Consider the following 15,198-nt stretch of genomic DNA (forward strand, 5'->3'; position numbering starts at 1 on the left):
TTGTTCCCTTTCCTTTGTTCACTCTTAGAAGTGAGGTCACAGGATGAATCTCATGAGTTAGCACCTGAGCTCTGCTCTTAGTAATATATTTGCATTATTCCTATCTCTGATCCCTGTTGGCTATAAATTTCCTTTTATTTTTTTTTAGTTGACATTTCTTATTTCTGATGTGCTGTCTTTGTTGAAATGATCTCACCGAAGTCTTTGGCCAGATTTCAACATGATTATTATCCAAAGTGATCTTAAATTGTTTTGTATGTATCGTTTGATGGTTCTAGCACTGTAGTAAAAGCGGTTACCAAATGCTTTATTTATGTGGTTATACTTCTCTGTACTTTAGAAAATGTAGTAAAAAGACATTTAAAAATAGAATTACTGTCTGTGATTTGGGATCTGTGCATGTTGTACTGTGAACTCCATGTTGTTTTGTGACCCAGTTTTGTTTCAGGGCTCTACTTCGCTCTGTAGCAGCCTTTGTGGATTAGAACATCCATTTTGCAATAGGGACTTGACTCCTAATAGAAAGACTATGTCTAAGAAGCAGAGACAAAGCAATCGAGAGCCATCAATGTTGAATGACTTTTCTCTATGGAACAATGGATTTTCTACTGGTAAGGCCACTGTCTTTGAAGGTCTCTCTATACGGAAGTTGATGTGGGGAGAGTAGGGGGTGGAACATGGAATTTCTTCAGTGGAAAGACACATGCACACAGGGGGACAGAGGTGGTTATCAATACCAGGTTTACCATGGTGCCATGCTCCAAAGGGGCCCCGGCCTGGCCCACTCTTCTCCACCCCCTGTTCTCTCCTGTGGGGGCAGCGGGCAGAAGCTTGGTCCTGCCGGCAGCCAAGCTCCCTCCCCTCGCCTCTTCCCCGGAGCGTGCCGGGACCAACCCTAGTTCCTGCCCCGCTGTGCTTTTGCTCCCGGCCCCTGCCTTGCTCCAGTCCGCAGGGACTAATCCTCCCCCCATGCCACACTGTGCTCATCTTTGGGGACTGGCCCTGATTTGAGCAGGGGGTTGGACTAGATGACCTCCTGAGGGCCCTTCCAACCCTGATATTCTATGATCTTGCCCCTGGCCCCTGCCTCCCTCCATCTGGGGACCAATCTTTCCCCCCGCCCCCACGTTGCCCAGTTGTCAGGGTGAATAAAAATCAATGATTTTTTTAAAAAAAAATCAAAAAATCAGATTTTTTGTATTTAAATCGGATTTTTTTGATAAAATGCTTTTTCAGGGAAAAAACCTATCTAAAGATAGTTTTAATTAAGATACATTAAATCTTATCATGGAATAGGGTTTATAAATTCTAATTCTATAGTAGGAGACAATATATTCGTGTAATGTTTAAGAAAAGTTTTGTAAATGAGTTCTAATAGTTCATGGATTAGGGACCCAATCTTATGGGGATCCACGGGCTTCTATATAGATTATTTAGGTTAATCTTTCTATCTACCCAATGGGACTCAGTGCTCAGTCTAGAAGATACCATTAGAGATGCTTAGTTTTGCAGTTCTCAAACTGTGGATTTGTGTCTCCAGAATGTTTTAAAATAAATAAATAAATATATAGAGGTGAGAAATAACAGACCTCAACTCTATTGTCCCTCTGCAAATTTGTGTACTCAGAGTCAATCCCTTACCTCTCTCTAAAAGTGAAACGTTTCAAAAAGTTCAATGAATAGAAGATTGTTGGGGGGCAGAATAGATTTGGACAAGGAGAAGAAATCTGATAAATGTGAGAAGCGAGGGACATAGGTTTTTTTGTTAAAATATTATGTTTGCTGTTGAAGAAACAAATCCAGAATACTTAACGTTGTTTTAGTTAAATAAAACAATTTAAACGTCCGTCTGGTGATGTTCTCCTCCTAATACAGCATGGAAAGAAAATCCTCCAAATATTAATGATTAACCTGTTGAATTGGAGATAGGTCACCTCCCAATGATTTCATAAATATCTGCTTCAATTACCTTTGGTAAATGAAATAACCAAATAATTATTCATTTTCTGATATAGCTGTAAAACTCATCTGAAAAGTTTTCAAAATAAATCACTGTTTAAAAATGTATAGTGTGAACCTTCTAAAAATGAAACCTACATCTATCTGAGTTGTGAAGAATATGTATTAAGGTTATAACAAACAACAAGAATGTACTTTTATGTAGAAAATCATGATTAAATTAAGTCTTCCTGACTAGTGATTTAAATCATGATTTAAATCAAATCCACCCTGCCCTTGCCCCTGGCACCTTCATTCCCCACAAATACGTTTCGCGCCAGGCCCACAAAAAGTTAATCCGGCCCTGGCGGTTATTAAAAGCTAGTTGCTACTCTGAGCAAAGGGTTAGTCTCCTGCTGCATGTCAGAAGAAAAGGGCGGGAGGAAAGACAAAGCAGGAGGGCTCCCTAGCTTATCCACACTGAGTTCAGACTCAAAGATAGCCCTGGGACACAGCTGGGAATTTGATGGATACATTATTGAGCTGCACTGTTAGTCTATAAACTTGAAATCAAGTTTGGAATTTCCTTCCAAAAAAAAGCCCTACAACAGGGCGTGTCTAGCTGAGCCATTGGCCATGGGGGAGTGGAGGGAGGAAACTGGAGGCAACTTCAGGGGCAGGACATTCATCCCTGTCACCAGTGACTGACAGGTCTGATTCTGCCCCAAGCTGCAAGCAGGCTGATGTAAAGGGCCTATAGACCTTAGCACTAAGGAGAAAATGCTAAATGCTTGCAATTCTCATTTCCAAGTAAGTTAGACAGTAACCCACTTGAATAGGTTACCTAGGGAGGTGGTAGAATCTCCATCCTTTAGTTGGGGATTAGTCCTGCTTTGAGCAGGGGGTTTGACTAGATGACCTCCTGAGGTCTCTTCCAACCCTGATATTCTATGATTCTAAGTAACCTGAATCCTTACCCAAGACATTTTACTAAATAAACAACCACCACCAATGCCAACTCTTACGCTTCTAGATGCCCATCCAACATCTCCCATCTGAGTTAGTAGGAGAATAACATTTTGCATTTAGTTGTTTTCATTTTACTATCCATTCATATCATATTCTTTAGTTCTCACATCATTTGTGAAATGTTACATTTTATTAATATCTATACAGATGGGGAAACTGAGGCATTGAAAGTCAATGATGGGTTCACAAAAGAGAATGGGAGTCCACCTCAGAATTGAGATTATAATTTAGGAGTCCCTGGAGCTAGTCTTGTGCCCTGATATTTCTCACTCAGAAATTGCTGGATGAGAAAATCAGTTTCATTAGTTAATTTATAACACGATCAGTCTCTCTTTAAGTTTCAAATCTGTTCTAAAACTGTGTCATCTATAGTACCGGATAGTCTATGGTATGAACAAGTAAGCAGTGTAGCCTTTATTTTCTGAAGCTGACATGGTTGTATTAAATCCACCAACTGCTGTGCTGTGATCACCATTAAAAAAGTCATGAGTCCAGTGCTTCAGCTAGTATGAATCAACGTAGTGACTACAGTTTTTCCTTAGACTTACAGTAAGAAAGAATAATGATCAACTGTTAGGAAATGCTGACTTTTTAATGGTGATCAGTTTGTCCATCACTGCAGACTTTTCAAATGTGCCCAATGCTGTGGTTCAGCCCCTCTAGCTCTGAAAAATAAAGAGTGGGAATCACTTGCCTTCCAACCCTATCTACCTTTCAGCCATCCCTCCACACCCCTGTCCCCCAAGATATATTACACGAACTTGACAGTTCCTCCACAATCAAAAGTTCCGCATGGTTTCTAAGCAAGTTTAGCAAAAACATGAAAAAATATTTCATACTGCATAACTCAAAATTAAATTTCAAAAACATCATTTGCAGCTACAAAAAAGAGCTGGATTTGAGAAGCACACTTGGAAGTATTTTAAATGTGATCAAATACGAAAACACACCATTTTCAAAGTAGAACCTGTGAAAGTCCATCCCTTCTACTAGATTCCCCAAAGCTTCAGGTTCAAAACATGTAAGGCCTGGATCACAAATCTTTCTGTGGAAGAGAAAATGAAACAGTTATGACAAATGTATAGTCAGTTTCAGATGCAGCACAGGACTGCTTTCTTCTTGATGTCTTTGAAACCAAAGGAATCCTCAGATTGGGATTTTCCATCCCTAATATATACAATTCACCACATGAGGGAATTCCGGCTAAGTCAGTGTTTCTCAAATGCGGCCACATGCAGCCACCAGGGGCTTTTCTTGCGGCCACAGCCTCCTGGGCTGTGATTTTGGGGGGGGGTGGGGTGGCGCGCAGGAGTAGCTCTCTCTTCTCCTCCCTGTTGCTCCTGAATGCACCCCCTTAGTGCTGGTGCTGTGGCCACCAGCAGGGATTAGGCCCTGCCCCGTTCTGGAGTCACCTGGGGCACAATGCTGTAGGAACAGGCAGCCATTGAGTTCCCCACTTTCCCTGGGGCGGTGGGGCTCAGGCTTTGGGCTTCAGCCCTGGACACTGGGCTTCGGGCTCCAGCCCTGAGCTCTGGTTGCGCGTCAGCAGGCCTCAGGCTCCAATGGCAGGCTTCAGGCTCCGTCCTTGGGTCCCATCCTCCAGCCGTGAGGCTTCGGGCTCTGACAGCAGGGCTTCAGGAAGAGAAAATGTCCAGTCCCCCCACTGCCTTCCCCAGTCCCCTACCCCCTTTCTCTTGACCCCCACTGCCTACCGTGACCCTCCATCCAGGGCTTAATTTGTCCCCAGGCTTGCCAGGGCTGAGTAAGTCTGTTGTGAAAAGTGATACTTGTATGTTTGTAAATATCACTTTTCACAACAGACTTACTAGCTAGCAATAAATAAATTTCAATGATTTGGACATGTATATGTGCATATTTATTTGGTTTTCCTAAAGCTAATTAAGTATTTTAGGAAAAATGTGTCCTGACAACCCCTGCTCTAAGTGATGATTATGATGGCGTTGAGGGAAAATTGGAGGATCTTTATATCAGAGGCAACTATGGAGCAGAAAGTTTAACAGGAAAGGAGAGACTATGTCTGAGGATGTCTGAGGAAAGACTTCAGAAGGGGCAAGAATGGTAAAATGAGTGCTATACCTAGTCATGTGGAAAAGAAAGCTTGAAGAAATGCAGTCTATCAACTCGAATATTAAGGTCCAGAATAGAAAGAGAGGTTACTCACTGTATGCAGTAGCTGTAGTTCTTCAAGATGTGTGTCCCTATGGGTGCTCCACTTCGGTGTGCGCCTTTCATGGGAGATTTTCATTGGCAGTGTCTGTTGGCCCTCGCATGCACTGTTAATAACTTGTGCCCTGCACCGAGATTATGTCAGACTGCGTGGGCAAACTGCCCTCAGTTCCTTCTCCACTGCCGAGTCTCAGAAGGAAACTCTGAAGCGGAGAGGAAGGAGGGCGGGTAGTGGGGCACACCTAGGTAAGGCTGCGATTCTTTCATAGAGGTCACGGATTTGGTGACTTCTGCAGCAGCTGGTGTGGCTGACTTCAAGCTGCCTGAGCAACTGGCCCTAGGGCCAGATGTTCAGGTGCCCCACCACTAGCCACACTGGCCACTGCTGGAGTGACCCAGGACCAGCTGCTCCGGCAGTCCCCGGGGCCAGCCGCATTGGCCACTGCTCAGGAGGCCCCAGGCAGCTGGCTCCGGGGACCACCCAAGCAGCAGCTGGTGCGGCTTGTCCTGCAGACCGCCTGAGCAATGGTTCTGGGGACGGCCCTGGGGAGCGCACGAGCAGCGGTCCTCGGGGCTGCTCCGCAGCCAGCCTCACTGGCCACTGCTCAGGCTGTCCCAGGCAGCTGGCTACAGTGGCACCAGAGAGTGCCCACACAGAGGTCCTGGGGGTGCCCTGGAGACTGCCTGAGCAGCAGCGGCCCTAGGGGCGCCTGGATGTTGGTCCCTGGGAGCAGCGGTCGGGGGGGTAGTCAACCCCCAGCACTGGAGTAGGCCCCCCCACCACAAGGTCTTCCCAGAGCAGCAGGGCCTCAGAAGTATTTTTGGTAAAAGTCATGGACAGGTCACGGGCCGTGAATTTTTATTTATTGCCCGTGACCTGTCTATGATTTTTACCAAAAATACCCGTGACTAAATCTTAGCCTTATCCATAGGGGGACACATCTCAAAGAACTACAGTTACTGCTCAGGGTGAGTAATCTCTCTTTCTTCTTCGAGTAGTGTCCCTGTGGGTGCTCCACTTCAGGTGACTCCTGAGCAATATTCCCATAAAGAGGAGGGAGCTTTGGAATCGAGTCCAGCACAGAGGAAAGAACTGCATTGCCAACTGCCACATCAGATCTAGAGGCATCAAGTAAAGCGCTGTACCTGGAGAAGGTATGTACACCAAAGACCATGTAGCAACTCTGCAGATCTCAAATACTGGGACATTTTTAAGTAGAGCCAAAGATGTAGATTGTGACCTCATCAAGCAGGGATTGGAATGCTGGCAGGACTGTAACAAACTAATAATACACCCAGAAATCCATTTTGATGGTCTTTGGGTAGAAAAAGCACAACCTTTATCTGTCTGCAAACAAAAAGAATAGTCTAGGAGATTTAGAAAATGATTTAGTCCTGTGTAGATAGAAGGCTAATGCCCTCCTGACACTGAGTGAGGAAGGTAGTTTCCACGTTGGAATTATGGTTTTTGGAAAGAAAACTTGTAGGTGAATGATTTGGTTCCAATGAAACTCAGAAGACACTTTAGGAAGAAACCTGGAGTGTAGTCATAAGGAAACTTTTTCCTTATAGAACACCGTAAAAGGAGGGTCTGCTATTAAGGCTTCAGTCTCTCTGACTCTGCAGTTGATGTAATAGCCACTAAGGAAACTATTTTCATAAACAAATACAGTAAGGAGCAAGTTACCATCAGTTCAAAAGGAGATTTCAGGAGACTTTTAGGAACCAAACTTAGCTTCCAAATTGGGGTGGGGACTTTCCATCAGTGGGAAGAGAGATTGCCCAGACTCTTCATATGAACCTTATGGTTGTAGGGTGAGCAAACAGATAGATCCCCTCAATAGTGGTGGAAAACCCAGTAAGGCAGCCAAATGAATCTTGAGAGAACCAAGTAATATTCAATGCAAGGGCAACATTCTGGAGTTCACACTAGTGACTGAATCTTCTTCACTTCTGAAAGTATATCTTGTAGAATCTGTCTTACTATTTAATAATATCTGCTGTACTTCTGCAGAACAGACAGATTCTAACCCCGCAAACTACACCTTGAGGCAGAGAATGCTCAGATTGGGATGAAGCAGTTGACTCGCACTCTGGAAGAGAAGCTAAGGAATCATTAGAATATCTGTTGCTGGACAAAGAGCTAGGCTAAAGGAAACCATGCCTGCCGTGACCACATTTGGGCTATTAGAATAACTCTGGTGTTGTCCTGTCTAATTTTCTTCACCACTCTGAGAATCAGAGGCATCGGGGGAAAACACCATTAAACAGCTTCTTCATCCAAGTGAGGAGAAAGGCATCTCCCAATGGGACCTAAACCTCCCCTTGAAAATGAGCAGATGGAACTTTTTGTTCGAAGCTGTGATAGAAAGCTCCACTTCTGGAAATCCCCAAGTTTCAAGTATGCCAACAAGAACCTGGGAATCCAACTCCCATTTGTAATCGTGGGGGAAAAAACCTGCTGAGAGCATCAGCTGTGACATTTTACCTGCCCAAGAGATACGTTGCTGAAATTCTTATGCAATGTTTTATATACCAGTTCCATAACCTTATTGCTTTGGCATAGAGAGAAGAGGATCCATGTTTACTCTTAGAGCTGTGGAACTTTCCCGCTTCACTGGTACTGGAGAAGCCCTTCGTCTCAATGGTACCAAGCTTTGAGGATTAAGTCTCTGAGGCCGTTTACCTTGTCAAAAAGTGAAGTCTCTTTGAGGTGGGTTCCTTAAGAGGAAAATTAGAGCTCCTCTGAGGATATTCAGAGGAGGATTCAGGCTTTCCCTTTCTAGAAGAGTGTTGCGCTGAAGTTGAAGGGGCACAAGAGATCCCCAGGAACTGATGTACAGCGGAGTTCTCCTGACCTAGTTTCAAAGGGGAGTGAAGAGAGCAATCCATCATTAACAATTGCAGCTTGATTTCCCAGTTCTTCCAAGCCTTGGATTTGAGGGCTAAACGAAGTTACGCTTCTGTGGAATGTGTGACGCTTCCAGGGAGCAAACACAGTTAGAGTGTCCGTCGCTGAGTGATACAGCCTCTCTACATGAGGCAACGTTTAAACCCTGATGAACTGGGCATGCCCCTCACAAGGAGGATTTCCCCAGAGGAAATAAAATGATCTTTCAATAGCCAATAACTAAATACTGCTACTAACAACTTAACTAGCTAAACTAAGTAGAACAAACTCAGCGAACAGGTGAGGCATGCACAATGCAAAGATGCTAAACTCCATCTCAAGCTGAGGCAATTGAGAAGGAACTGAGGGCGGTTCGCCCATACTCAATAAAGGGCATGAAGATATCAGCGGTGCATGCGTGGGCTGAATGGACACTGCTAATGAAAATCTCTGATCAAGGTGCATAGGGTGCACATGCACCTGAAGTAGAGCACCAATGGGGACACTACTCAAAGAAGAACCACCCATTCCTGCCAACCTTTTTTTTTCCTTTCCAGATTTTCCTCTCTTATGGCAAGTAGAGCTGAGTTCATAAAGCTGATTTATTCCCATGGGTCTTGTTTTCCATGAATGATGGAAAACTTCTAATTGGAGACTTTTCTCACAAAAATACTATTTGTCATTTTAATGTCCACTGTTTTGACAATTAACACAAACAATAAAACAGCCCTCCCACTCTGAGATTTAAATGAGGTGGCATTCTATTTCTTTCATGTTAACCGAGAACAAAGGTTCCTTATCCTCCATCCAGTTTGCCCTACTGCAGAGCATGCTTGACCTCAAAGGCATATGACCTCATGCAAATCAGCCTGCGAAGCAGAAATATGATGTATGTGAAATTCTGTGATCCATCGATAAACATGGGCATTAACATTTCTGTCTGCTTTGCTTTCCTATGTGTCATTCCAACAGGGAACATAAATTATAAACTGCATCATGCTGGAATGAAACACAACACATATAAGCATGAAGGATGAAATCTTGGTCCCAATGAAATCAGTGGGATTTCAATGGTCAGCATTTCACCTAAAATTTTCTTTCAGTGTTTGACCAGAAGATAAATTTTCAAAGCCATAAATGGAAGTTAGAGCATCTAAATCCTACTGGAAGTCATAGGACTTAGATATTCAGCTGTTACTTGTGCCTTTGAAAATCTCCCCCACGATCTGTTAAGTCTGAAACCAAAGTTGCTCCCAATGTTTAAATGGTAATTTAATTTTGGTTAGATGTTTCTAAGGCTTGAGTTTCGCCATGCTGCAAAACAGAAAAGTTTTGAGCGAAGTTCCATTTGACATTTTTGTACAACGGTTTATGTAACAGTCAAAGGATATAAAGTGCTCAGACCGGGTAAAGGCACATTACTGGTAATCTGTCACTGTCTCATAGGCGTATTACTTCCCTATTTCAACTATTCTAGAACCTTTAGCTTTTCATGAGCTGAAATAGTGTCTTCAGCTCTAGACCTTTAACTTTAAACAAAATATAATTCGTTTTTGTTCCAAATACATTTTAATGGGTTGGAGTAAAAAAATAACAGAACTGGCTATAAGGTTAATTGAAAAACGGAATACCTAAAATGAGTTATTTAAGCAGAATTTTTTGGGGTCCTGAACAGAATTTCTGAAGTAAGACTGGTGCAACACACAATGGGAAGCGAGAGAGTGCAACACACAGCCGGAGAGAGGTAGGAGAAGGCCAAAGTAAGTGCTTGGGTCTTGCAAATTCACACCCGGGCTTGCTATGTACTAGCTCTCCATGTAAATGAGCCAAAAGTCCCAAGTGGCGTTAATGTATTACAGTGCAACAGATGAATTCTGGTGATTGTGAACCTCTGCTTATACTGAAATGTTTCTGACAAAACAACTTTCCAGTATATTTTGATCTTGATTCTTAGATTTTAAATCATGAGCATTCTCTCCTCTCTGCCTGATGAAAGAGATCACTGCATATGTTATGTAGCGATAATGGGTCTGATTCACTATGGTGTTATTCCATGTTTATCGTAATATAACGCTACTGAAATCTACTGTTATACCAGTGTGTGACTTGTGCAATACAGCAGTGAATCAGGTTCTGTTTCCTCAGGGCCTACAAGCATGAACATTTTTATACTTTTATCTCATCTTGTCTCTTGCAAAATGAGTCAACTTACGTGTAAGCTTCAAAGTCCCCATTGTTGATAGCTTCAATCAGCTGCTCAGTAACCTTGATAATCTCCTGCTTACGAGCTAAAGAAAGGATAAACAGACAAAAATACAACAAAACATGAGATGGGAACAAAAGTGGAAAGTAACAGCACAAAAGACTGTCAGACTAAATAACAAAGACAAGGACATTTACATATTTCCCTGATCAGTGTGACTGCCATTCATTCCATGATTCCACTTTCTTTTCTAGTACCATAGCCAGAAGTGTTAAATTACTCACTTTACAATATATTGGCCTTAGTGTATTTCTGTATTCATAAGGAAATAAAGCACATGATACATTTTCGACCTCGGTTCTGATCCACTTTCTCTCACTGAAGGATCTACAGATGTGTAAAAGCAGCCAATTGTCATTTTATGAGCAATATTGTAATGATTCACCTATCTGGAATCTGGAGCTTGTAAGTGTGTCATCCTGATCTCAGAAATCTATGTTTACAATGTTCCAGAGTAACAACCGTGTTAGTCTGTATTCGCAAAAAGATGTGGGTAACCAATTAGTCTCTAAGGTGCCACAAGTACTCCTTTTCTTTTTATGTTTACAATGAATTTTTCTCCACTTAGCCTTTGTTTTGGCCAAACACAAAAAGGCAGGGTGCCAGCACTTCCTTAAATGGCACACTGCCTTTAATAGCAGAGATTGAACCATGAGAAATTAAGAACGTAAGAACAGCCAGACTAGGTCAGACAAATTGTCCATCTTGCCTAGTATCCTGTCTCTGACAGTGGCCAGTGCCAGATGCTTCAGAAGGAATGAACAGAACAGGGCAATTCTGAATCATCCATCCCTTGTTTAGTCCCAGCTTCTGGCAGTTGGAGGTTTGCAGACACCCAGAGCATGGGGTTGAGTCCCTGACCATCTTGGTTAATAGCCATTGATGAACCTATCCTCTATGAACTTATTTAATTCTTTTTTGAAACCAGTTTTACTTTTGGCCTTCACAACATCTCACAGCAATGTGTTCCACAGATTGACTGCACTGAGTGAAGCAGCACTTCCTTTTGTTTGTTTTAAATCTGCTGCCTATTAATTTCATCAGCTGACCTCTAGTTCTTGTGTTATGTGAAGGGGTAAATAAACTTTCCTATTTACTTGCTCCATACCGTTCATGATTTAATAAACCTCCATCATATCCTCCCCTTAGTCATCTCTTTTTGAAGCTTGAGCAGTCCTACTCTTTTTAATCTCTCCTTGTAAGGAAGCTGTTCTATACCCCTAATCATGTTTGTTGCCATTTTCTGCACGTTTTTCAATTCTAATACATCTTTTTTGAGATGGGGCAACCAGAACTGCACACAGTATTCAAGGTGTGGGCATACCATGGATTTATATAGTGGCATTATATTTGCCGTTTTACTCTCTCTCTTTTTCCTAATGGTTCCTAACATTCTGTTAGCTTTTTGACTGCCACTGCACACTGACTTGATATTTTCAGAGAACTGTTGGTGAGGACTCCAAGATCTTTTTCTTGAGTGGTAACAGCGAATTTAGACCCCATTATTTTGTATGTATAGCTGGGATTATTTTTCAGAGTGCATTACTTTGCATTTATCAACACTGAATTGTATCTGCCATTTTATTGCCCAGTTTAGTGAGAGCCATTTGTAACTCTTCACAGCCAGCTTTGACTGAACTATCTTGAGTAATTTTATATTGTCTGCAACCACTCCTGAAATAAGCCCAAACCACTATTTAAGAGAAATTTAGTCCTGTTACCATATCCAGATCTTCCTCTGCAGAGTCGCATTGATTACAGTAGGATCTATATGGATTCAACACAGATCTAACTGCAGCAAAGAGTCCTTCAGCTGTAAGCTCTGTGGCACAGTGAGTATGTCTATTATTATGTTTGTAAACATCTAGCACAGCAGAGTTACAACAGATATTTTGATGCTATCATAAACAAATATTAAAATAATAAAAATGCTTTATAAAAGACCAGTATTAAAACAGTTGTGTGTATGTGTGTGTGTGCGCACGTGTGTATTTTCTTTGATCAATGATAGAAGCCCCAGTAAGACTAAATGGTCACTCAGCTAGCAGGGCTAGTGGGTAGCATGGTGGGATACGGAAGATTTTTAAAAATAAAGAGAGGTTTCAGTTGCCTGATTTCTTGCAGGTAGCATGGATGAATTTGTATGGGGCGAGAACCCTGGCTTTGCTGACCAGCACTGGCAGGGTGCTCCACGTATACCGAATGATGCAGAAGAAAGTGTGGAGGCAGCTGCGGAAGAAGCATAAAAATGGGGCACTGAGGCTGGCATCATCAGCAGAGCAAAGAGGATGGTGGGGTGATGAGAGAAGAGACAAGAGCAGTAGAATGAGGAAGGGTCTAGAAACTGAAGGACCAAGAAGTTTAAACCTGATGTGATGAAGAAAGGGGAGTGAGAGGAGGGACTCGAGGAGGGAGGATAACATGGTGAGTTGAGAGGGGAAGGAAGATGATGCCTGGAATCAGAAATCTTGTATGCCATGCCTAGTGTAAAAGTAATTGAACTAGAGATTTAACAATACATTAAGAAATGTAAATAATTACAAATTGTTAAATTAGGCAATAGAAAACAATATAGTTTTCTATTGTTGGATAGAATATAATTGGTGGATCACTGTAAATAAGACCAAGATCTAATGATATATGGTATTTCCCAGATGCAATTTACACTAAACCCCAAGGACAGATCATAATTTATACTCAGCTGGTTGGTAATAATTTAGTGATAATTTTGTGTATGTTGATATTATTCTTTGTTTCACAATTAATTAATATCACATTTGATTTTACCAAAACATGCCCACAGCTGGATACAAGGTCATGTATATACAAAGTCATGCAAATTAAGTGGTGAACATCTGAATATACTCTGCATCATAATATACTACTAAGTGATCACAGGGGGCTTCAGGAGATGGTTTTTCAAGTGGGGAGCACTGTCAATGGTATGTCTTAGCATAATTCACTTTGGCAATGCTTAACTCATTCTCATCTGTCTGTGGCTTCAATAGCACAATCTAGAGCTGTGCAAAAGACAGAAGCTCAGTTTCACAAAGGATTTTCAGATTTTGAAAACTGGCTTCATTCTTCAGAGAAATGTGTCACAGGGTGGACCGGGCCCTTTAAAAGGGAACTGGTATGTCCCACCTGTGCCTCATTAACAGCATCACAATGGGGCCTAATAGAAGACAGCTGGTTTCCATAAAGAGCCAGAGAAGGAACTGGAAATAGGAAGATGAAGCTGTGGCAGAAATTGCAGTTAGCAGGAGGGAAGATTTGGGCTTAGAAGCTAGAGGGCCTTGGGGGCAGGGGAGGAATGGGGCGGGATTGCCTGCTGATCTCTCAAAAAGGGAGAATAGACAGCACTGGGAGAGTGATGAACTCTGTCCTGGGGAAGAAAGGACTCCAGGTAGGAAGCCCAGGGATTTCCTGCTGTGAAAAGCAGAGAAGGACTCTAGCTGGAAGGGATGGAGTGGCTCCTTGATAAAAAGTGGGTTGGACAGAAGAGGAACTTGGGAGAGAGTCTCTAGTGGAGTTAGTGATTTAAGAAGCCCTGAGCAGAAGGGAAAATTGAAGCAGATTGCCAAAGATCCACCGCTGGCCAGGGTAGGTGGCCCATCCTGTTACAAAAATAAACCAGAAAATGTGAAAATTCTCTGTGAAGAAACACAAAATGTTTAAAAAAGAGACTTTTCAAAATGAAAAACTGAAACATTTTGTTCCAAAAATGTCAAAACATTTCCCCCCCCAACTTTCCAAAATAAAATTCTGCTTAAACTGAAATGATTTTGTGAAGCATTTTGATTTCAATGGAACTGCACATTCTGAAGGAATATAATTCAGTTGAAGTTTCTCTGTCCCGCTCTCGTATGAACATTTGGCAAAACTACGCATCAGCTGATCTGCCCTCTGAGCACAAAGCATGTCCAACCAGCAAGCTCCACAGGCCAGCAAATGAGATTACGGAAACATTGTTGACTCAAACAGCACAACTGCTTTATGTATTTCAGTACTAGTATCAATCCTTCTAGTGCTCTTCGCACTTGTGGAAAGACTTTTCAGCAAATAAAACTCACTGTAAGAAATTCACAATTCTATACTATATTGCTATACTATATATGTTGGTTACACACGCATATAATTGGTTTCAGAGTAGCAGCCGTGTTAGTCTGTATCCATAAAAAGAAAAGGAGTACTTGTGGCACCTTAGAGACTAACAAATTTATTAGAGCATAAGCTTTCGTGAGCTACAGCTCACTTCATCGGATGCATTCAGTGGAAAATATAGTGGGAGATTTTATATACACAGAGAACATGAAACAGTGGGTGTTACCTTACAGACTGTAACAAGAGTGATCAGGAAAGGTGAGCTATGACCAGCAGGAGAGCGGGGGGGTGGGGGCTTTTGTAGTGATAATCAAGGTGGGCCATTTCCAGAAGTTTACAAGGACAGTAGGAGGGGAAATAGTTTTAATTTGTGTAATGACACATCCACTCCCAGTCTTTATTCAAGCCTAAGTTAATTGTATCCAGTTTGCAAATTAATTTCAATTCAGCAGTCTCTCATTGGAGTCTGTTTTTGAAATTTTTGTTGAAGAATTGCCACTTTTAGGTCCGAAATCGAGTGACCAAAGAGACTGAAGTGTTCTCCGACTGGTTTTTGAACGTTATAATTCTTGACGTCTGATTTGTGTCCACACAACAAAAACACTAACCCAGGAACCTATCCTTGCAACAAAGCCCGTTGCCAACTGTGTCCACATTATATATTCAGGGGACACCATCATAGGGCCTAATCACATCAGCCACACTATCAGAGGCTTGTTCACCTGCGCATCTACCAATGTGATATATGTCAGCAATGCCCCTCTGCCATGTACATTGGCCAAACTGG

The 15,198-nt window shown here is 42.2% G+C and overlaps 1 protein-coding gene across 23 annotated transcripts in view; it reads right to left on the reverse strand.

Annotated features, from left to right (window-relative positions):
* The window catches only part of CAMK2D (calcium/calmodulin dependent protein kinase II delta), a 260,865-nt gene that overhangs the window by 7,100 nt on the left and 238,567 nt on the right, over positions 1-15,198 (reverse strand). For 22 of the 23 annotated variants that reach the window (XM_048846769.2, XM_048846780.2, XM_048846778.2 and 19 more), the window contains 2 exons: positions 10,257-10,332; positions 3,918-4,012 (listed from right to left, as the gene is read on the reverse strand). In XM_048846769.2, coding sequence (XP_048702726.1) covers positions 3,918-4,012; positions 10,257-10,332 — 171 coding nt within the window. Of the gene's footprint in view, positions 1-3,917; positions 4,013-4,379; positions 4,600-10,256; positions 10,333-15,198 lie in introns of all 23 variants that reach the window. The other variant, XR_007356203.2, reaches the window with a different exon arrangement.

This window comes from Caretta caretta, chromosome 4 (assembly GCF_965140235.1).
Source record: "Caretta caretta isolate rCarCar2 chromosome 4, rCarCar1.hap1, whole genome shotgun sequence".
Lineage (NCBI taxonomy): Eukaryota > Metazoa > Chordata > Testudines > Cheloniidae > Caretta > Caretta caretta.